Raw genomic sequence first — 23241 nt, forward strand, 5'->3', positions numbered from 1 at the left:
AAAATATATTTATATTTGTTAATTTAAAAAAGAAATTCATAATTTTATTTTAACGTTTTTATTTATTATTCGCCTTTTTCTCATTTACTTTCCCAAATAAAACAACGTTATATAATTCCAAATAATATTTTAATTTTTTTGGGATTAATCTTTTGTAAAAATTAAAATGGTCTTATATTTATTCTTCGAAATTCTTTTGGGATATAATTAACAGCTTTTCTCTGTTTTTTACGGGGTCGAATCGGTTAATAATTTTAAAAAAATTTAAAAACTCGTAAAAAAGGTTATATAAAAACTTTACGTTAATTCGTTTTCTTTAAATAAGGATAATTATTAATTTAATAATATTATATTAAGATTGGCTTATATTTTATTATAGCGTTCGTCGTTAATTTTCAATCCGGTTATTACGTGTATTCTACTTAATTTTTAAGGTAATTTACTTAAACTATAAAATTTAAAATCATTAATTTATTAGGACGATTATAATTTTTTTACGTAACGTCCGTAAATAACGCTACACGGAGAATAAAAAAGTCCTAACGGATTATAACGGCTTTTTTAAAATTAAACGTAAAATACTTTATTAATTTTAAATATTTTAAAATAACGGTGTTAAAGTTTTATCCTTTGATTTTGGTTTTTGATATTATTTAAATAATATCAATTAATATTAGTAGGTTTTCGTTATATTAATTGATTAATAAACGTGATTATAAAATAACGAGAATATATTGTGCATATTTTATTTAAATATTTAAAAAAAAGTTTTTAAATATCCTTTTTCGTCTTATTCTATTATTTAAATAAGTAAGTCACGTGTAATTGGTCCATGCAATTAAACCCGTTATTTATTATTTAATTAATAAATTAAACGCATAAATCCCTATTTTAACAAAACATGTAGTAACTTTTATATATTTTCGTTTATTTACAATAACGGTAAAATTTTAAATATTTGGTTCCGCCAAAAGATTTTCCGGGCTATTAAATAATAATTACAGGTTCTTGGTTTTAATTTTATTGACAAAATCTTTTCGCCAGGCAAAATAATTCTGTTTATTTTGGAAATTTTTAATTTTGGGGCTTAAATTATCGTTAGTTTTTATTTTGGAGGTTAATATATTTATTATATACGTATATTCCCGTTTTATATAAACGGTACAAATATCGGGTTTTAATCGATTTAATACCTCGTAATAAAAGATTTAGCTATTTTTCGTAAAGTAAATAATACGTAAAAAAGGTTTATTACCATTTAATACTAAGAAAGTGATCGATAATATCAGGATTAATTCCGGTAAAAGTGTCCTAAATCTTTAGAGCTAACTAGTAATACAGTGGCTGCCTGGTATAGGCATTAGTGAGCACAAAGTAGCAGGTTCGGGAAATCACAGGTAAGGCTCTAGAAACAACTTATTCTTAATCGGTCACAAAAGACGGTCGTAACACTTCGGTAGTAAGACTCTTTTCTCACTATAGTTTATTCCAGCCTTACATGCGCGCACTAACAGAAAACTGCACGGCCGTCACAAAATACTTTCATGTCCCTTCCTATGTTTTCTTAAGCCTACATGTTGCGATCGACTGCAGTGCCATCCATATCTTCGACCGACAGCTCCATCAATCCCTGACCCGAATAAAGCACCTTCCACTTCTTTTCAGTTTCCCGAGGGGAAAGCATAACCTCAAAATCCCAATCGGGCACCTTCATGGCGTTATGCCCAGGCGTCTTGTCGGCCGTGGGCGTCACCCATGGGCCGTTCATCGGGCGGATATCGAACTTGAGTGCTAGGAGGGCCGCGAACATGATAATCTCGACGGTGGCAAATTGGCGGCCGGGACAGAGAGTTTTGCCGCCACCGAAGCCGCGGTTGTAGACACCACGTTTGCCGCCGCCGCCACCATCCTTTTTGTTCTCAGCAGCAGGAAGAAAGCGACGGTGGTCAAATGCGTCGACAGAGGCGCCCCAAACCTCCCGGTCGGTATGCTGGACGCGCGATGGCACCATAAGGATGCTGCCGCGCTTAAGGAGGATGGAGCCGTCAAGCATGTAATCCTCCATAACGAGTCGTGTCGAAGTATTGTTAGCGTAGCAGCGCAACATTTCTTTAAACGTGGAGAGGAGAATGGGACATGATCCCGTAACAAAATCCGAATCAATAGTCCAGGTCCCATCGGTATCCTTTTTGGCGCCCTTTAGCAGTTCGGTGCGGATATCGGACAAGGTGGATTGGTCGGCGAAAACGTGGTTAACCATCCATAGGGCGCCAGGGATGGAGTTTGAAAGGACGGTCTGGGTGCCACCGATCTCGATCCTTGCATTTTCTTTGCTTGAAATGTGAAAATCGGTGTGCAATTTGACGCGGGCTTTTGTAATCTCGGCGCTCTGGTTGTGCCACCCTTTCTCGAAGTAATTCTCCCAAACACTAGCCATATATTCGCGCGCCCGGTAGGCCTTGTTTGCGAAAAGTTTTGGCCATAGATTCAGGGCGAATATTGCCATTTTCGGCTCGAAATCACTAAGCAGGTTAGTTAATATTTACATTAGTATAAATCTGGGTCACAAGGATAAACTTACTACCACGCCTTTTCCATAGATGGATCTCTAAATGGGTTATTAGGCCCGTAGACGGACTCAGTTGTGGCAATAAGTATTTCATGGCGAACCCACTCAAACAGTTGAAATGTTTGTGGCTCCATGGAAGTGGTTGTGGTCCATTTGTCAAACGACTCGGAAATAACCTGTATCGCCCTTTTGTTTAAGGCGTCCAAGCCAGGCCCGGGGAAAACGGCATTGTGAATATATTTGGGGAATTGCATGAAATAGCCGCTGTCATCGTTAATATTGGCCCGTATAACAGAGTTGGTAGCGTTATTAACGCCGATAATATTTTTAAGAAAGTGCGCCTCGAGTGGGCAGAAGGACAGCTTGCGAAACTGGGCCTGGACATTCGATATGAGGGGGCGAGAGTTAACAATATATAAGCGCAAGCCAGGTAAACGCAGGGTGTAGATGGGAAGCTTGTATTTGTCCCTAAAATCCGATGATTTAGAAAGAGTTTCCAGGAGACGACCATTTGTTTTGGGCGATAAACTGTAAATAATAGGAGTTTGTACCTTAACAGTGGATGCAGTCGTTTTCCTTTGGAAAAAATAGCAAAAGCAGTAGAGATGAAGGGATAGCCCAGACTGATCAATTTGGGCTCATCGGGATGTTGAGTGAAGTGCTGAAACAGGGATAAAACGACGTAGAGGACAGCAACGGCTGCGGAAAAAGCAATGATAAGAGGCATTCTTTTATTTTCTTTATCCCAGGAGATGGAGTTGAAAGATACTTAGTTGGGTGCCGATGGAAAGGGATTAAGAATGGGCAAGTTGTGGAAAACGATCTTTCAATATATATATTATGGTGACAACGGCATAAATAGGCCCCCTAACACAGTGAAAACCAGGACTTGTGGGTATATAATATAAAGTTTTTTAAACCTGTGAGGCCTTTTTCCCAAGTACCTCGAAGATACAGGGTAAACATCGAATAGTCAAAATATTATGCAGGGGTAAAAAATAAAAAAGGCTGCTACCATAGTACAATGGTAACATGGGTACGTTCGATTGTCGTGGCACAGTGGGAAAATTAACCCCTTCGTGAGAGGTGTTAAAAGCCAAATATATTGTAAGTACCTCTCGATAAAGGTTATTCAATTTAACCGAATTTACAAAGTAGCTTTGAACACTAGAATAGACGAATACTATGGAGGGGGTGCAAATACGCCCGCAGGCACGACTAGCTAAACCAGGCAAGAGCGGTGAAGTTTTAGCAGGGGCTAACGTCACTTTTACATTGGGGTATATGTCATATGCGCCGCCCACAAACCACCATCACTTTTCGGTACTTACGATACGCCTGAATATAGCACTGTTTCGCTGCTTTAGTATTAAACTTTGGCCTGTAGCTATTATAGTGGATAAAAAAAGAAATGATATCCTGGCGAGCCCCTTGCAATACCTCCCTGAAAATGCATCCACTATGTAAATAACATTTAGCACCCTGGAGGACTGTACTATAGCTACTGCCCAAAACAACCGCACCCTAGCATAACACCTCCGCCCCTCGGAATTCCGAGTTAGGCCCCATAGGTATATCATATGAGGACTTTTCACTCCAGATACGCATTATTAATTCATCCCTGTAAATGCCTCGCTGATAACTTTATATTATTATACTGGTAGGGGTAAAAATCCCCATCCCTGAACAGTTAGCACATCGTTGTGGGCCTTGTGGGTGTTCCCGATTGTGGTAATAGTCTTGTGCAAAAAAGAAATTACTATGCGGTAGGTACCTAAAGCTCCCCACGGACAGTTAGATTGGTAAAGGCCCACACATACACATACAGTGGCAAGGGGTGGTTCTTTTTTGCCTGTACCCGTGGTATTTAGCGATGCATTTATTTATCCCTATCGGGTAACACGCGGAAATGGGGAAGCTCTTTAAACTTTAGCCAGTAGAGACTCTTTAGTGGGCAAGCAATCTGCGATCAAGAACCTCAATCACCTTCCCGCTGAGGGGACTGCATTCCAGCTCGGCCGTGTTACAAAACTCTACCACAATAGGGCCCACTAGCCCCTCGCGCAAATGCATCTCAAAAGGCGGATTCAGAGTAATGACTGCTGCGTGAATCGCCGCCATTGCAACATGTGGCGAAACACCTCCAAAGTCCCCCGCGACCCTCAGCCGCATACGGTCCACGGCCTCAGGACGCTCGATAACAACTTGAAGCCCCTCGAGCTGATGGCCCAGCTCCGCACAGCGCAGGGCGGTAGTCACGGCGCGCCGGATATCGATGTATGTCATCGAGTTGCCAGAGAGACGTACGCCCACGCTTTTGTCCCGCCCCAGCAGCCGGAAAAGCCCGCGTTTGGGGTCAACCCAGCTGGCCCGGTCGCCTACGGGATACCGAACAAAAGGCATCAACCGGTGCACGAGGTTGGTCACTAAGATGCGGCCCTCGACACCCGGCGTGGTAACGGGCTTGTTGTCATCGTCGACCAGTTCCACGACCGTTTCGGGCCAGTTTACTGAGTAAACGTCGCGCTCTCTTTCGTGCTGTTGCTGGACGCTTACCAGGTTACCCAGTTGGAAGGCGATAGTCCCACCGTCCATTGCGCCGTACGCAAGCATTTGCAGCGTAGCCCGAGGGAAGGCCTCATGAAGCGGTGCGATCTGATCTTCATAAAGACCCTCGCCCCCGTATAGGATAAGGCGTACTGAGCTCATGGGCTGGCGGCCGCGTTTCTTCATAACTGCGGCCAACTTGCTCGCGACGGATAGAGTTGTCATCAACACTGTGGGTTTATGCTCCACCAGCAGCGGCTCAATAGCTTCAGCAGGCATGTTACCACTGATCGGCAGGTTGATGGCCTCCCGGAGTGACAAAAGGGCGTCGTGGATACCGAGGAAGCTGTAATACATGTTGCCGACGTAAAATAGATTGGCAATTTTGTCGTCCGATCCTATACGAAGCATGCGCATAAAACTTGCTAGTCGGAGGCTGGAGGCATCGTTCTCTTGATAGGTGACTCTAACCACTTTGGGCTTGTCAGATGTTCCTAAAGATACAACAAGCATTTAGTATCTTAGGGTTATTTTACCGTTTGAAAAGTCAATTTTTTGCACCCATTGGCTAACATACCGCCCGATCTAATTACCAGACCACTCTCGTGCCTTCCTGTGAGCAAAGAAGCGGCATCGTCCTTCCTGGCCGCCTCCCAATAATCGGTTAGATTGGTGACAGGATAAAATTCGAGCAGTGCGTTTTCTGGCACGTCGCGCCATATTTCGCGATAATAAGGTGATTGCCGACGGACAAAGGCTAAAAAAGCCTTCAAAGCAGCTGGATCGGGTGCTGAGGATAAATCCATCGCAATGTTCGGACCTTGAATGAAAAAGCCGCGGGAGTGAAAGATAAAATCTTGGTGCGTACACCCACGTAATAAACAAGGAGGGGGAAGATTTAAATATTATATTCGAAGCTCGCAGACCTTCCAATTCCTCGAATCTGCCGACTATGGTGGTAGCGATATACTATGGTGTCGTGCGAAAAGAACCCTCCCCTGCCACCGTACGTGTATGCGTGGGCCTTTACCAGCTTTACTGTTGGCGGGAGGAATTAAGTACCTAAATTATTTTTTTTTCCAAAATTATTACCAAAGTTGGTAACGCCCACATGTCCCACATCATTGGACGACAGTGCCAGGGGAGGGATTTTTACCCTTACCACCATAGTATATAAGCTCCCTGGTACCGTGAAAACCAAGGCCTGTGGGTATATAGTAAATGTGTATTTGCGGGAGATTCAAAACTTTTTCCCAAGTACCATTAAGCTTTAAGTTTAAGTTTCAATATAATGTCACGTTGGGTAAAACGGATGCTTTTTAATTGGGACCTGATAAAGTAGTAGTAGTAATAGTATTATTATTATTATTTAACGCCCGGCCCGGCCCGACCCGACGAAATTCCGAACAAGGGTGGGCTCGACGGCACAGGCGGGTGGTTATTATCGATAGACAGCCTGGTTATCCTTGCCACGTTAAGTGGGGTACAGGTGGAGGGAGCAGGATTCGAACCTACGTTACACAAGTAATAGCCATGGCGCTTAATCACTGCGCCTTCCCCCGTGGCGAAGGGAATAGCCGATAACTTAAATCATCTGGTTTTTTTAAGTCCGCCGTCGAAAAAAAGGGTACGCACGCGTTTTCTTTGGGACACATTAAAATGCTTGGTCATGGCTAACAACAGCAAAAAATAATTTCGATTTTCGCTGGGAACACCTGGGAAAAGGTACATAAGGAAGGCTAAAATCCCCTTATCTAATTATTTTCTTTTACTACCCAAAATGTTACGACCGTTGGTTGTAACAAACCCAGGATACCCGCCATAATAGCAGAACGCGGGGCATTACGTTTTGTGATGCATTAGGACCCACGAAAAGAACCACCAGGTCACGTACCGATAAAATAACAAAACCCTACAAAAGATTACTATAGGATAAATGATTAGGATTAACGTGCAAAAAGTGATTACAGAAAATAATTATTGGAAAATAATTATGATTATTATACACGAAGTGATTTAAAAGGCTGCAGGACAACCTCACGAGTATAAATAGGACACTTATCTACTAGGAATGGGTTTTCGGATACACTTACCAAGCCATACAATTTTAATTTTCCTACAAATAATTAAAATACTGCCACACGTAGCGATCATGGCGCCCGTAAGCAAAAGCAGCCCAAAGTTCATCTTTATCTTTTATTATCTTTTTGGTAGCTGAGGTTGGAAAATAGCTGATGGAAAATAATTGATGGAAAATAATTGATTGAAAACAGTTGATGGAAAGCAAAACCTCGTGGCGGAAAAACCTTCAGGAGATTAGCAACTACGACTACAATTTCCATTTTGAGAAAGGCGAGACCTGGTTAGATTAATACTATAAATTAAGCCCTGAGATTAATATAAAACTTAGTTAAATACCGCACCGGCTAAAACTTACACCGAAAGCCGTAATATTAGCTTTAATTTAGTCAAGCTTCTGCATAATAATAATAATATACTTATAGGAACGAAAAGGGAGCTACGCTTTACCCACATCTCTTGGAGAAGAAGCTACTAATAAGTTAGTTTAGCATCCTTAATAACTTAATGTTAACATGATTCATGAGAACTTGAACGCCTTTGCGTGCGCTTTTAATCTCCTGTAAATAATTAGCTTTGCCGAACACATATATGTCCCCACTGGCTTAAAGATCTGTTGATAGGCCTTTCGTAATGTCGATCGATCAACAGAACGTTATTATAGGGTAAAAAGAGTATTTTAATTGTTGTGTATCTAACAGTCTAAAAAGGAGCTTTTAAATGTCTTTCTCGTCTTATACCACCTCTCGAGAAGAAGTCACGGGTAATTGGCCCGGGCGGCCAACCCCGTGACTCAGTATTCAATTGATAAATTGAACGCCGAAATCTCTATTCCAACAAGATCATTATTTTCTTCTGGATCCACTCCTTTGGCAGAGCTCTCCGGCATCGTGTAACACTGCTGATGCCCTCTGTAAACTTATAAATTGAAGGGCCACTCGCCCATGAAGTCCCGACAACCTTCCCTTTTTTAACTGCATCATTTATTGCAATCTCGGTTTAGTTAACCAATTTCTTTCACCCACTTTTACACCTGCCAGTTTTGCGGTATTAATTATGGCAACTGAAACCCAATCAACACTCGGCGTTAACCGCATTGTTTATGCCAAGACGCTAGAGGCACTTGCCCATGCCACCGACCATGCAAGGAATATCCTCAACGCTGACCACCATTGGTGTGGTTGGATGCTGTCAAATGCGACGGTAACTGCAGAATGGGTGTTCCTCCAGCAATGCCTTGGTCGGGCGATCAGCGAAAGCGACCGTGAAGCTTTCACGCGCCACTTTTTGAACTCGCAGCGATTGGACGGTTCCTGGGCCATCGCGCAGCAGCAAACTACTAAAGGGGACATCTCTACGACACTCGAAACCTACCTCGCCTTAAAAATTCTCGGTGTCTCTCCAGAATCCGAAACTTTAACCCGAGCCCGAAACTTTATCATCAACAATGGGGGCGCGGAAAAAATGCGTATGCTAAGCAGGTTTTATTTGGCTCTGTTTGGTTTGTTGCCATGGAAAGCCCTGCCTCAAATGCCTCCGGAACTTATCTACCTACCTCCGTGGTTCCCTATCAACATTTACAAATTTGCTTCCTGGGCCCGCTGCAACATTATTCCGCTTACGATATTGAGGGTCCATCAACCGGTATACGCTCTTCCTAACGGATTACATATGGAAAACAACTATATCGACGAGCTATGGGTAGACCTTTCTGCCAAATCGGGGCTTTCATTCACCAAGCCTTACCTGATCCTCGCTCTGACCTCGCCGCTAGGTTTATTTTTCCAGCTCGGCGAATTGTTTCTTTGGATTGCAACGAAGCTACGCCTCTGGCTATGGCGGCGTCAAGCGATCTCGGCGTGCGTATCCTGGATATTGACTCGGCAAGAGACGTCGGGAGATTGGGCCGGCATTTATCCGCCCATGCACCTCAATATACTCGCCCTCCTCTTGGAGGGTTTCTCTCAAACTCATCCCGTAATCCAGGGTGGTCTTGCTGCCTGCGAAAGGTTTTTGTGCGAGCATCCTAAGCACGGAAAATGGATGCAAGCCAGCATATCCCCAGTGTGGGACACATTTTTGATGGTTAGGGCGCTTAGCGACACCCGTGAAGCTATGACTCCAGGCCAGCATGGCGCGCAAGAAAATAAAGACGATGTTGCGCAGCTGCTGATCAGGCCAGTGGCCTGGCTTATGGAGCAGCAAATTAATGACGATGCTGTCGGCGACTGGCGGATTTACAGACCTGGAATCCCTGCTGGTGGATTCGCCTTCGAGTACTTCAACCGTTGGTACCCCGACGTTGACGACACCGCCGTTGGTATTGTCGCCCTCCTGCGTTTGCCTGACGTTGCAGCGCAGCTCGTTAACAGCCAGAGGATTTTGGCCGCCGCCGCCTGGGTGATGGGCATGCAGAACAAACGAGGGGGGTGGGCGGCTTTCGACGCTGATAACAATGCACACTACCTCCACGCCACGCCTTTTTCTGATATGGAAAGTCTTTGCGATGATTCCACCCCGGACGTTACGGGTCACGTCCTCGAAATGTTTGGCCTAATGTACCTTTTAAACAGGCTAGGCAAAGTTCACGACCCAGAAGTTAAGGCATTCCTGAAACACTCTCGCCATGCCTGCATCAGGGGAATCGAGTACCTAGTCGACTCGCAGGAAACATTTGGTGGTTGGTACGGCCGATGGGGTGTCAATTATATCTTTGGCACTAACGCTGTGCTCGTGGGCCTCGCATACTTTGTGGACCCAGAAAGTGACGAGTACCATGGCAAGGAATCCCTTAGGAACGTCTTAACGGCGGGTATCGACTGGCTTCGATCGAGACAGAACACCGACGGGGGCTGGGGCGAGTGCGTCGAGTCATACACCGATAAACGGCTCGCCGGTTACGGCAAGTCGACACCATCGCAGACAGCCTGGGCCCTTCTGGGCCTTTTGGAGTTTGTGGATCCCAGAGATAGCATGATCCAGGCTGGGGTGGACTGGCTTCTTCAGCGCCAAGTGAGCACTGACAACGACGAACTAAAGTCCTGTTGCGATACAGGAACTTGGTACGAGCCCGAGTACACGGCGACAGGGTTCCCTGGTCATTTTTATTTGAGATACGAACTTTACAGTCACTACTTTCCTATGACGGCGCTGGCCAGGCATGCAAGCTTACTTCGACAGGTCTTGGAGGAACTTAATGTTGCGAAAGCTAGTGGGTAGGGCTATCTCTGCAAGTATCCCGCAATTTGAGAATGGAAAAACTTTGACCATATTTTTGCCAATCCTAGTATGTAGTGGGGCTAATATGAGTGAATCTTCAAATGTTTGCTTATATGATACGTTCGCTTAACAATGTTTGCATGGTACGGTTAAGTGGTGCCTTTAGGGCCTGATCTTTTATATAGCAAGGTTTTGGCGTTGTTGTTTACGCTTCGTGAGGTACTTACAGGGGCAGAGGAGCTTATGGAGAGTACCGAAAATAGCTAGGGTAAGCTTGTAATAGAACAAATCCTACTAATTTACATCGTAGGGGTGGTAATATTATTTTGCATGGCTAGGTATTCCAGCCGTACCCAGAGCCCCCATACATTGCTAATTCGATTAAGCGGTATTTAAAAAACAAAAACATGTATATTTTGATTTATATTTGTTCCTCATTAAAATCGCTGAATATAATAGGTGGAAATTAATATATCCAAGTACAGTATAAAACAAGTGACGAGGGCGCGGTCGGGACATAGTGAAAGTGCACACTTTGGGGTGATAAATTCTTTTCCCTAATATTATTGGGGCCCGGCTTAAAGCTGCAGGGGTAAAAATTACTGTGCTAAGAGTTGGTTATTTAGGGCAGCACCGGTAATAATTGGGCGACGTTTAAACTCTATATCACGATAGGGGAAGAATTATATTGGTGTTACCAGGGTATATTTAGCTTGATATCATTTGAAATTTTTCGGTCGGAGATAACACCAAAAGAAGTTAAAGGCCTTATACCTTTCCTTTTAAATTTACCAATAATAACATTAATACTTAAAAAGATTAAACTTTGGAAAGTATTAATATAATATTTTTCAACTTTTTGCGGTAATTAATTTAGGGCCACGTTAAGAACCACCCATAATTTCTTAGCCAGCGCCCTCTTTTAATCCACATAACGTGAATATTAATAAATACGGTTTCAAGATTTTTACCCACCAAAACCCCACCCAACCCCGTCCGACCCCATATTACACCTGTGGATTAAATTCTACCATTAAGCGGTGAAAATTTTACCGAAGACGGTAAACCCATTTTTTCGGCCAATAATTATATAAAATTATTTCCAATTCCAAAACCACACCATTTATTACACCCACTTATTATAATATTTATTATTTACCGCAATATTTACCACCTACCGTAATACTTATTATTTACCGCAATATTTACCACCTACCGTGATACTTATTATTAACCGCAATACTTACCATTTATTATAATATTTACCATTTACCATTTACCGCATTATTTACCCCTTTAAAATTCTGCCAATTAATTTAAACTACGTAATTACCCTAATTTTAATCCTTGTTGGCCAGGCCCGCTGTTGTTAATTTATGCATTCTGTCCAATTTGGCCGAAAACCCCCACCCAAAAAGTACCCGGTGCAAACATTTTCTGTGTGGATTAAAAAAGGGTGCTGGTTAGAAATCGTGGGTGATCTTTAACGTGGCCCTTTATTTATCTTTTATATTACGACCGTGCAGTTGGTTTTTGCCAAGGCGTGCGATTATGGTTCCTGCCCTTTGAATCCGTCCCTTGGCTCGGTGTTTTTACCATTTGAATTTTAATTCAAGCCCCAGCGGTACCTGCGAAAAAGCTTTGTAACGCGCTTTCTCTATATACTCATAAGCCCACTGACATTTGATTATACGCGACACAGGGACGGTTATTCACTGTTACCGCATAATATAATGTTGAATAAGGATTAATAAGACAGAAGTTTTATTACTTAAGCGTTTGCTTCGTGGTGCAATAATTCCCTTTTACCATTTCTAACATTTACTATAATTCCTGCCCAAAACAACCGTACCATAGCATAATATAAAGCTCTAGCTCTCACAATTTTAAGCTAAGCCCCACGGGTATTTTAAACAAGGGATTTTCCACTTTAGGCACACACTTTTACTGCGTCCCCTGAGGTGCCTCGCCGATACTTTACACTGTGTAACAATATCGTTGCTTACCCCTACCGGGTACCACGATAATATATTACGGCACAGCTTTACCTGCCTATACGGGTAGGTGGTTCCTTACGCACACCGCCACGGTAAACAATTAGGATAAACTAACTCGTATCAAATGTAATAAAAAAACTTCCGCACTTTCCTCCCTGCCTAAACATTCCTTTTGCAATTATAAGTAAAATAAATCCCTTGATTAAAAAACTTAAACTTTATTACCAAACCAATGGCTTGGAAAAATACTAGAAAAGGGGTTTGGATTATTCAGTAACCCTTAGTCCTCCTCTTTTAGCGTCCCCTCTGCGACGAAGCCCAAGTTCCATTCTCAACAGTTTATATCGAGCCCGTTTGTTTAAATCTACTATCCCAAATTTATCTCCTCAACGAATATGTCTTTCGCGGCATTGGCGTTGTTACTCGTAAGAAGGCTACACTCCCAAGTTTATACATAGTAATGGTTTAGATTTGTCACATCTGCTAAAATATTTAAACAAAAAGTTGCCAGTGTTATTAATATACAAAATCGCAAGTAGCATCTTATTGCACCCCCTGAGGAAATTTCCCGGCCCATGGCACTATGCTCTTACCAACCTACCCTATATCCGCATGGTTCTCAGCGGGCGGCCTCACGAACGGCTTTTAAAACTGCACGAGAAGTATGGAGAGACGGTTCGCGTCGCGCCTAACGAGCTGTCATTTATTAACCCGGAAGCTTGGAACGAAGTTATGGGTCATCGTAACTCTAATAACTCGCAATTGGAGAACAACAAAGATCCTCACTACGTCGATCCAAGCTCGGGCACCATGATCTCGGCGCCTAAACCCGATCATACGCGTATGCGTTCCATCCTCAACACAGCCTTTTCATCTCAGGCTATGCGCGACCAGGCTCCGAGGATAGCGGCGCACGTCGACCGCTTCCTCGAACGTCTAGAAGAGCTGGGGCGGCACCAGGAGTCTGTTAACCTAGTAAAATGGTATCACTTTACCCTTTTCGATATCGTCAGCGACTTAACTCTGGGCGAGCCTTTTGGCTGTCTAGAAAGCGGCGAATACCATCCCTGGGTTGCGTTCATTTTCGCTCGCGCAAATCTCGGCGCGTACGTTAGGACGCTGCTTCGACTTCCTGGCACGGAGATCCTGTTAAGGTTACTGGTGCCGCGCAAGGTTATGCGTGAGGCCGAAGAGCATTTGGCGCAAACGCGCGCCATGGTAACCCGTCGATTTCAAAGACTTATATCTACTCCGGACTTTGTGGGCTCCATGATGAAGGGCAAAGGTTTTTTGGTGAGAAAAGAAATACTTCGCTTTCCTGAGGATATAAACGTGCTTAGGCTCACAGATTTGTCCCTTTGCACATCAAATCATCAGACCATGACCAAGGAAGAGATTTATACCAACACAGAGGTTCTCATCATGGGCGGATCCGAAACCACGGCTTCTGGTCTTTGCGCCACGACATTCCTGCTTGCTTCCAATAAAGACGTTATGTCTCGATGCGTAGAAGAAATTACCACGACTTTTGCTGCCGAAAGCGAAATAGACATTTTCAGTGTCTCCAAATTAACTTATTTGGAGGCCATCATCAAAGAGTCCCTCCGGCTATATCCGCCGGCGCCAAACGCGCTTCCGAGAAAAACGCCGCCTCAGGGAAATATCATCAACGGGAAGTTTATTCCAGGAAATGTAAGGAAGTTGGAATAACATTTATTCTTAGCTTAAAGCCTTATCTTGCGTTTGCTAACTTTCAGCTTCAAATTCTTTTCCTTTCCCCCCTTTTGATAAGACGGTCCTGGGCTTGTGGCAATGGACTATTAACCGGGCCAGCATCAACTTCCGAGATGCTCATGAGTTCCGCCCGGAGCGCTGGCTCGGAGACACAAACTTCGCTGACGATCGCAAGGCCGCATTTCAGCCATTTTCGTACGGCCCCCGAAACTGCATTGGGCAAAGGTAGGTTTAAAGGAGTTTTTTTAGCCCTCTTCTTGGCATTTCATAGCCTGTCATTCGGCTTTCTAATGCAAACGAGTAATCTAGATTGGCCATGGCCGAACTTAGACTTATAACCGCTCGTCTGTTGTGGAGATTTGAACTAGAGCTGGCACCCCAAAGCCGGTCTTGGCTAGATCAAAATGCCTTTACTCTTTGGGATAAACCAGCCTTGGAAGTCATTCTTGGACGCAGGAAAATGTAAAACTTGATATAAGGTCTCGAGTTATCTAAACGCGCCGTTTAGCTTAATCCATGTACCTATACAAATTTGATTATTCACAACGGGATGCAAGGCAAGTAGTGAAAATTGAATACAAATAGCTTTGTCATAAGCTGTCTCTTTTGCAAAACTCGGGTATTTCCGCTTGTCGGAATAGTTATTCCGGTAGCGATTCAACGCATGCACGCACGTGATATCAGGCCATGTTACAGGGCTAGGAGACCTTCACAAAAGGTCTCCATGCCTCCACACGAGGCCTCCTTTTGTACTTAGCACTTTGGTCAACATTTTAGGAAGTAATCGAATATATTGCTTGTTGGCTCACAGCGGCCGAGAGGCCTGTAAAAATATCCACCCCCCTGTTGTATTAACACCGCTAGTTATTCTGCAAGTTTCGAAAAGGTGTGTGTTTAATAGATTAAACTTTCATATTTACACCTATTTAATTTAATTGCTGGAAAATTTCATTTGCTAAATGACAGCGCACAACGAACTATAGTAACAATATAGTAAACAGTGCGGGACAAGGCATGCAGAGTAAGTACAAGGTAGTAACATTAACCCCACTTATGTATGTAAATAAGGTTTCACTATAATACTACTCCGGTAGGGGTAAATAATTATATCCAAATATAGTATATAAAGTATATGACGAGGGCCTGGTGGGGACGCAGTAAAAATGCTCATTTTAGGGGCGATAAAGCCTTTTCCCATATACCACAGGGGCCCGGTTTAAAGTTGCAGGGGCAAGAAGTATTATGTTACGACCGTACAGTTAATTCCTGCCAATGCGTGCATATAAATTTGGAATTTTGATTAATAAAACCTCTCTTTTATTAATAAAGCTTTTGTTTCGTGGTGCAATGATTGCCCTATATTATCCGTAATATACTTTATTAGGAGTTGGTTATTTAGGGCAGCACCCGTAGTAGGAAATAATGAAATACGCACATACTACCATTTTTGGTATTATTACAATTGTTTCTTTTTTTCTTTTTTGCAAACCCTTGCCCGCACGGTACGTGAAAGCTTATTTTACCGTTACCACCATTATATTATTAAGTAGTAGTACGTGGTAGTATTATTCGGTAGCGGCAAGCAATCGTACCCTCGTCGTGTATTGATTCGGTGCCTGTGGGACTGTGGGCACATGGTAAAAGCGCGGTATTAACCTTTTCGGCACACGCCGGCCGCTCGGGCTTTGGTTAAAGTCCGAATGGCAAATTTACCTAGGTAGGGGACGGCCTTTGATAGCACGAACCATAGTAGGAATGTACAGTAAAAAGATTATCCTTAATAAACCGGACCGTTCTAGCCAGAATTTAAAACCTTACTTTTAACAACTCACGTTTGCATATCTTTAACCACATTTGCCAAGAATCTTATCTTTGAGTGTATTATAATATCAACCCTATTGCGCACAGGACATTTGCTTGCTTCTTCTGTTCCTCCGGCCTTCACAGAATAACGAAACTTCTTCATTTCTACCGCACAAATATGATACAAATATCAAATATATTAGCCCAGCTGCGGAGCGTATCGCTGTGGCCGACCGCCTTATGCCTCGTCGTCGGCCTAGTTCTATACTTTGGTATATATCCTCTACTGGTGCGATCTGGGTTCCCACAGGATGCACCGCCCAGGCTCATGCGCGGGTGGCCGCTGGTGGGATGCCTCCGGTTCTTCACGGATCGAGGCAGGTTTTGCATGGAGGGGAAAGCCCTCAGCAAAACTGGAAACTTTAGTTTCTATTTTGGCCAATATCCCGTCGTCCAAATGGCCGGGCCTGCTGGTCGGAAAACTTTTTTCGATCACAAGGGAATGCACCTTTCGCATGGGTAAGTCTGGTTTCATGATTTAAACTCGTATTTGTTCACCGGCATATATCCATCTTTGGTAGCTTCAGATCTGAGACCTTTTGACATTGACGATATCTTCATATGGGAAGCTACATGGCCCTCCTTAACGGTCGGCCTCCGCTGCCGAAAGGCTACAAGCCTCCACCCGGAGGTAAAAGCGACTTCCCCCTTTTTTTTGTCCGCAAACTCACGAGGCTCATGCGGGAGGATGCCATGGAAAAAATCATGCCACTACTCCAGAAGGATGCCGAAGGCGACCTGCAAAGCATGCTCGCAAAGTGCGGCGGAGGCACTGGCGTACTGGACCCCTTGCAGGACTTTTACCGCCTTATTTTCAAGCTCAGCATTCGCACCGTCGGAGCCATGGAAATAGCCGACTCCCCCAAGCTTTTCAACGATTTTATAACGTCGCTGCAAGCCATCGCAGGTACAGCCTCGGCCTGGGCGGTTATCTTTCCTTCCTTCCCGATCCTTACCCAGATTAGAAACATAAAGGCCGGCATGAAGCTCTACAAGATAATCAGCTCCATACGAGAGGAGCGCTTGCGAACGGGCAAGCGTGAAGAAGACGCCATGCAGATGCTTATGGATGACGATACAGACAATGGCAAGATTTTAAAGGTAAACTCCAATGCCCTTTCCTCGCATTTAAATCATTCGCTAACAGTGTAATCGTATTGTGAAATAGTTTATCCTCGGCTCCCTTTTTGCCGCTGTCCTTAACACCGTCCTGGTCACAGCCTATATATTTGTATATTTGGCAACGAACCCCGAATGGTATAAAAGGGTTCAGCAGGAAGTAGATGACATGGTTAAAAAGCACCGCCTCCCCGGCCAAACTTCATTCGAGGCCATCCGCAGATTAACATTCCTCCAACTGGTACATCAATTCCCCATTATTGATGCCTGTATTAAAGAGACCATCCGCTTCCAAATGCCTACGGCCGGCTTCAGACAAAATGTCTCAGGTACCGACATTCCTATTGGAAACACTGGGGAGATTATCCCCCGGGATGCATATGCCGTTGAGTTCAACCCTAAAATGTTTGCTTTTAGATAGAAGCACTCTGTACTAACAACTCAAGACCTAGGCTTATCTCTTTGACGAAGCACATTTTGATCCCGCTATTTATCCCGATCCTATGCGATGGGATCCCGAACGCCATATGAACCGTGGCGCTTCCAAACGCGAGGGGGCTTTGTTTCTTGGATGGGGCACGGGAATGCACCCTTGTAGTAAGCTCTTCATTCTCATAAGTTCGACCTTTTTGTCAAAGCTAACGCCAAATTTGCTTCGTAATATTAGTGGGGATGAAGGCAAGTCACACTAACGCACCACCCCTCCTAAAAGATGTTCAAAGGGCAAACGCTAACCTTGAACCATTTCTTTTTTTTGGTTAAATGTGCCATTTACAGTTTGCCCAGATGGAAGTAACGCTTATTGTTGTTCTGTTCATGACCTCGTTTGAGTTTGAGGCGATAGATCCCCGAGGCAAGCCAGTTAAGGAACAACCATTGGCAGACAGAAACGGAGTTTTACCAGAAACCGACAAGCAAGTACTGCTTAGATATCGCCTTCGAGACGAGTATCACTCTTAATTCTACAACAATCACTTCGGGCCGGAGTGATTAATCGTCGGGGTTTTGATTGGACGGCGTGGCGAACACTTGGCAAAACAGAGTCGGTGTTACGACCGTACCCGAGGATATGATTAAGAGCAATAAAGGATATGTTGCACCGTTGTTACGACCGTGCAGTTGGTTCCTGCCGGTGCGTGCATATAAATGTGGAATAGGGATTAATGAAACAGAGGTCTCATTATCGTAGCTTTCGTTTTGTGGTGCAACGGTTGCCCTAACTTGTTCGTAACAACCGTGTTATATGTCACGTCCGGGCGAACATTGGAAAACCTTAGTGCATTAGGCACTATTAACGAAGATTTTAAATTGAAAAGAAGAGAGAAATAACGATTAACGACGCGCTGCAGAAATAATCTCAAGGCTTATCCTTGAACGCGAGCTCCACTAATTAAGCCGTGGTTTAATTCGTGGCTTTGGTTGTACCTGTGGGTCCAAATAAAAATTACTGTGGTTCAGATCTAAGGAGAATGATCTTTATTTGGACCCACAGGTTAGTTTCAGGGCTCATCCCTGAATCGGACTTCCACTAATTAAGCCGCGTGGCTTAATTCGTGGCATTGTTTGTACTTGTGGGTCCAACCACAAATCACTTTGGTTTCAGGTTTGAGGACAACTTATCGATTTTCGGCTCAAATGGATGTGATTTCACCAATTCGGCGACCGACACTCCGTTATAATTAATTAAATTAAAATCGCAAAAATAAACGGTTTGTACGTTGGATATAATAATTAGCAAAATAATTAATAACGATTTATTTTATATTTTTAATAATTATATTGGTCGAATTGGAATATAAGTCCCTTTAATTTTTATATGGAAATTAATTTTTGTATAAATTTTGGAATTTTTCGATTTTTTTTTATTATATATTTATTTTTAAATATAATTTAAAAGTATTTACACGTGGATGGTAGTATATACGTATATATTATATATAAATTTTGGTTAATATATTACGTAATAAAAGGTATTATATATTCGAATAGGTAAAATAATAAATATTTTCGATAAATTTGTAATCGAAACGGGTTTATATTTTTACAAATTTTAACGATAATAAAATATAAATTTTAACGAATGTAAAACCGGTATAAACAAACGTCCACGTAAAAGTAAATTTTAAAAATATATAATATATATAAGTTTAAATGATAAAATGTAAAATAAAATAAATATTATGTTTATTGTGTATTTATTAGAAATAAATTAAAATAATAAAAGTAGTTTTATTGCTGTAAGCTTTTATATAAAGGTTTAATTTATATTAATAATATTTACAAAGTTATATATTAATAAATATATTAATTATTAAATATTAAATTTAAAATATATTTACAAAAATAAAAAATTAACAAATAATAATTTACGAAAACCTTTTATACGTGGATATTAATAAAATTATATCTATTATTATTTATATATAAATTTTTAAATAATTAAAAATAATAATATTAGTATATACTTTTATTTTATTTTTTATACGGTGAATATAAATATAATATTTCGATCATTAAAAAGGCCTAATTAAGGGCTTTATAACGATATTTTCACTTTACTATTACCTCTTATATTTAATTAAATATACGTAAATAAAATATATACAATTTTTAAATTATATCGCCGTTGCACAAAATGTCCTCAGAGTAGAACGGGCGCGATCTTTTCGGCCGATTTAATTGGTCGTAAAGCCATGTGGCTGAAAGATACATGGAGCGCCCGGTCCACCCTGCAACGCAGGGGGGTCTAGTCTGAGCACTGAGACTACCCTTATTCCCCTTTTCGCGGTTTGTTCAAGGACGCGACACGCTTTGCTTCCAACATCGCGCGCCTTTCCTCGGGTTTTGAGTCCCTGAAACCCTGCACTGGCCGTGTCCTTACGGCAAAAGTTGCCGCGCGTGGAGTCTCCATTGCAAAAATTGTCGACGCCGTTGAAAAGGTCCGTGTTGAGTCACAGGCGAAAGAGAAGGCAGAAGGGTGGCGGGCCCTCTTCTCAAAAAAAAAAAAGCGGCGGACCGCAGGCACCCTTCCTCTGGGGGCATCGAGAGTTCCATGGCCATGGCCGTCGATATGGCCTGAATCCCAAAGACGGGAAAGGGTTTCTGGCGACGGCGCAAGACCGGTGGCGGCGAGGTGATGGATACAAATTGAGGGCGGGGCGGCGCAAAATCGACGGCAGCCATTGGCCGGCGCATGTGGGTCACCATGGCACCAAATGCTCCCCGTACTACTTTTGCCTCACTGGTTTGACTAGGGGAGAGCGGACGAGATCTCGTATATTCCAGTGGGTATGGTCGTATGTGACAGTTTGACCTCCTCATTGTTATTATATTCTGCGTACAGCGAGGCGTTCTGTTGGTGGCAGGTGGCGGACAAGTGGGCAATAGTATATAGATGTGGTGATGTGCGCCAAAACCACTTATCACCTTTATTACTTTGTTGGAATGATGCCAAGGCAACTTGAACAAACTAGTCTTTACTCAAACGCCCAATTACTTGACAACAAGGCCTTGGTGTTATCTTTGCTAGCTCGTCCATCTGGCATGCTCTCAACACCCCTGTTGTGCAGCATCTCGCACCGGCCATGACTTATGAAATGGGTATTGACACCGACTCGCCGCTTGCAGATAGATACACGGTCAAGTAGACGCCCGTCTTTGCAGAGTATGCATACGTCACATATGTGTGCAGCAGACACGGCGCAGCGAGGTCTGCGTAAGGACTGCGATTGTGCGTACATGGTCGCCGGTCAGCCCCATGTCACAACGTATAAGAAGGGCAGGAGAAAAAAAAAAAAAAAAAAAAAAAAAAAAAAAAAAAAAAAAAAAAAAAAAACTTACAAAGCTCGCTTCAACATGTTTAAATAGCCACCTGCTTCTTTCTCAAAGCCCAAAATGCGAAGGGCAGCCGCCACATTAGCCGCAATCTGGGCGTCGTTAATCCCATACTGCCACACGGAGATGTAGATCTTTACATCCGGCGCAGCACATCCAGGGCTTAGTTCAAAGCTTGTGGTAAAAGCGCCATGCGGAGATGTAGGATCCCTCAGCGGCTTGCTGTATCCTTCGGGCAGAGGCTCCTCCTCGCCCAATAGCAGGTGCCACACGGATTTAAGCTTAATCAGGCCGGTCATACGGTTTGGGTCCGTCATTTTGCCGCCGAGTGTGTAGACGTGCGAGACCACGTTCCAGGCGTTGGACGTGTATACGTTTCCGTACACCTTGACCCTCGGCTGCGTTGCTGGCGGCAGGCTGCTGGGGTCCCGGCAGTCGAGCCCAATCATGACCAGCACCATCTTCTCGGGACAGCCGGTAGCAAAGTACTCCTCCAACATATCCACCGCCGTGATCAGCTCGTTGCCGCGGGGTCGCAGGCCGCGGATGGCCCGCCATGCCAACGCCTCGCTGGGCGTTCCCGTACCCCAGCTTTTGACCAAGGGGAAAAGGTAGGTTTTAAGCCTGCGCCGGGACCCGTCCATGTCGAAACCGAGGGCGAGGGTGGGCGGCTGGGTCTTCATGCCGGGAGGAGTAAGGGCCTTGGCGCGCGCGATCTCGGCCGGGTCCGTGGACACCAAAACTTCACCGGCGCTGTGGAACCACTGCAGGTCATGGTCGGGGTCGGCGCTGGCAAACAAAGGCGCGAGTAGTTTGGTCCGGTTGGGCACGTCAAAAGCGTCGACGCCGACGCCCCCAATGACCTGCATGCCGAAGCGCACGCGGGCCGGGCCGTGCGTGCTCAGGTTCAGGCTCACCTCGACCGGGGACTTGTCCCGCGTCAGGGAAATGCCGGTCGTGCTCGAGTGCGGCTTGCCGAACCACGGTACGACGTGCTGCGAAAACCACGCCAGATGGTCCTGTTTTTCCTCGGCCGTGTAGCTGCCGGTGAAGTCGAGCAGGCCCGAGAGCGCGGGCTCGCACGTCCTCCACCAGTATTGTTGATCCGAGCCGGTTTCTGTGGCTTCCATTTGCGATGAGGAACTGCTTTGCGTTGTTGTGCTTCCTGATGTAGATTGCTCCGACTTGCTGGCTCCAGCTACTTGCTTTTGCTACCTAATCTACCCTTCATGTGTTTGGCGCAAGAGAATGCACACTGCCAAAATATTCCCAGCATTGGCCAGTCCCGAGCGCATACCGAGCCGCAGGAGGACCGCACTGTGACCCAGAGTACACCTAGGTACCTTAACAGACGCGTTTAGAACTGTGTACTATCTCCCCATGTAACTATTGACGATAGTGATCCCCTTAGTCCATAATCCAACCTAACCTAAAGTAGGGCTCGGTGTGAAGGTTGCAAATGGTGTCTCCTGGTGTCCAAGTTAGGCCACAGTTTACGACCTTGGGTTACTTTGACGAGCATGTTTAGGCGGGCTGGGAGGCATAAACCTGAATCGTCTGTACTATGGTGGTAAGGGTAAAAATCCCTCCCCTGGCACTGTCGTCCAGTGATGTGGGACTTGTGGGCGTTGCCAACTTTGGTAATAATTTTGGGAAAAAAAAATTATAATTTAGGTATTTGATTCCTCCCGCAAGTAGTAAAGCTGGTAAAGGCCCACGTATACACGTGCGGTGGCAGGGGAGGGTTTTTCCCGCACGACACCATAGTATAAGGGAGCAGTATAGGCAGGTGGGTACGGATAAAATCCACATACCCAGTCAATTTCAAAGTGGTGTGCACGTTTCGAGCTTGATTAAAGTTTTGACGGGACAAAAGTACCACGGGTACAGGCAAAAAAAAAAAAACCACCCCTTGCCACTGTATATGTATGCGTGGGCCTTAACTAACCTAACTGTCCATGGGGAGTTTTAGGTACCTACCGCATAGTAATTTCTTCTTTTTTTTTTTTTTTTTGCACGATACTATTACCAAAATCGGGAACACCCACAAGGCCCACAACGCTGTGCTAACTGTTCAGGGATGGTGATTTTTACCCCTACCAGTATAGTAAAAAGCGCTACCACGAAAAAGAACGGTAAGCTGGGTTAAGGCTCATTGATAGAGGCACGGCCCTGGGGTGATGACTTCTTCTGGACTTGATACACAGAGATTCCTGGACTAGGATACTGCAGTAGTCTGGCTGGGGAATGGCTGCGAGCCACGTAAGTCAGACAGAGTTC

At 44.0% G+C, this 23241-nt stretch overlaps 6 protein-coding genes across 6 annotated transcripts; 3 read left to right on the plus strand and 3 right to left on the minus strand.

Annotated features, from left to right (window-relative positions):
* Positions 1 to 1570: 1570 nt before the first annotated feature.
* Positions 1571 to 2703, minus strand: PgNI_09481 (uncharacterized protein; the record flags this gene model as incomplete). Its single annotated transcript, XM_031129464.1, has 2 exons — positions 1571 to 2522; positions 2582 to 2703. 2 exons carry the CDS (start codon positions 2701 to 2703, stop codon positions 1571 to 1573), a joined length of 1074 nt encoding a protein of 357 aa, XP_030978311.1.
* Positions 2704 to 4516: 1813 nt separating this feature from the next.
* Positions 4517 to 5922, minus strand: PgNI_09482 (uncharacterized protein; the record flags this gene model as incomplete). The annotated part of the gene is made up of 2 exons (XM_031129465.1): positions 4517 to 5610; positions 5694 to 5922. 2 exons carry the CDS (start codon positions 5920 to 5922, stop codon positions 4517 to 4519), a joined length of 1323 nt encoding a protein of 440 aa, XP_030978136.1.
* A 2329-nt stretch (positions 5923 to 8251) lies between these two features.
* PgNI_09483 (uncharacterized protein) lies at positions 8252 to 10414 on the plus strand (the record flags this gene model as incomplete). Its single annotated transcript, XM_031129466.1, has 1 exon — positions 8252 to 10414. The coding sequence occupies one exon, from the start codon at positions 8252 to 8254 to the stop codon at positions 10412 to 10414; it is 2163 nt and encodes a 720-aa protein (XP_030978313.1).
* A 2537-nt stretch (positions 10415 to 12951) lies between these two features.
* Positions 12952 to 14617, plus strand: PgNI_09484 (uncharacterized protein; the record flags this gene model as incomplete). Its single annotated transcript, XM_031129467.1, has 3 exons — positions 12952 to 14103; positions 14204 to 14340; positions 14455 to 14617. Coding segments are annotated over 3 exons (1446 nt in total), but the record flags the coding sequence as incomplete, so codon positions are not given.
* A 2096-nt stretch (positions 14618 to 16713) lies between these two features.
* PgNI_09485 (uncharacterized protein) lies at positions 16714 to 17548 on the plus strand (the record flags this gene model as incomplete). Its single annotated transcript, XM_031129468.1, has 2 exons — positions 16714 to 17109; positions 17177 to 17548. The coding sequence occupies 2 exons, from the start codon at positions 16714 to 16716 to the stop codon at positions 17546 to 17548; spliced, it is 768 nt and encodes a 255-aa protein (XP_030978131.1).
* Positions 17549 to 20603: 3055 nt separating this feature from the next.
* On the minus strand, positions 20604 to 22091 carry PgNI_09486 (uncharacterized protein; the record flags this gene model as incomplete). Its single annotated transcript, XM_031129469.1, has 2 exons — positions 20604 to 20685; positions 21076 to 22091. 2 exons carry the CDS (start codon positions 22089 to 22091, stop codon positions 20604 to 20606), a joined length of 1098 nt encoding a protein of 365 aa, XP_030978235.1.
* Positions 22092 to 23241: the final 1150 nt, after the last annotated feature.

Source organism: Pyricularia grisea (assembly GCF_004355905.1).
Source record: "Pyricularia grisea strain NI907 chromosome Unknown Pyricularia_grisea_NI907_Scaffold_7, whole genome shotgun sequence".
Classification (NCBI taxonomy): domain Eukaryota; kingdom Fungi; phylum Ascomycota; class Sordariomycetes; order Magnaporthales; family Pyriculariaceae; genus Pyricularia; species Pyricularia grisea.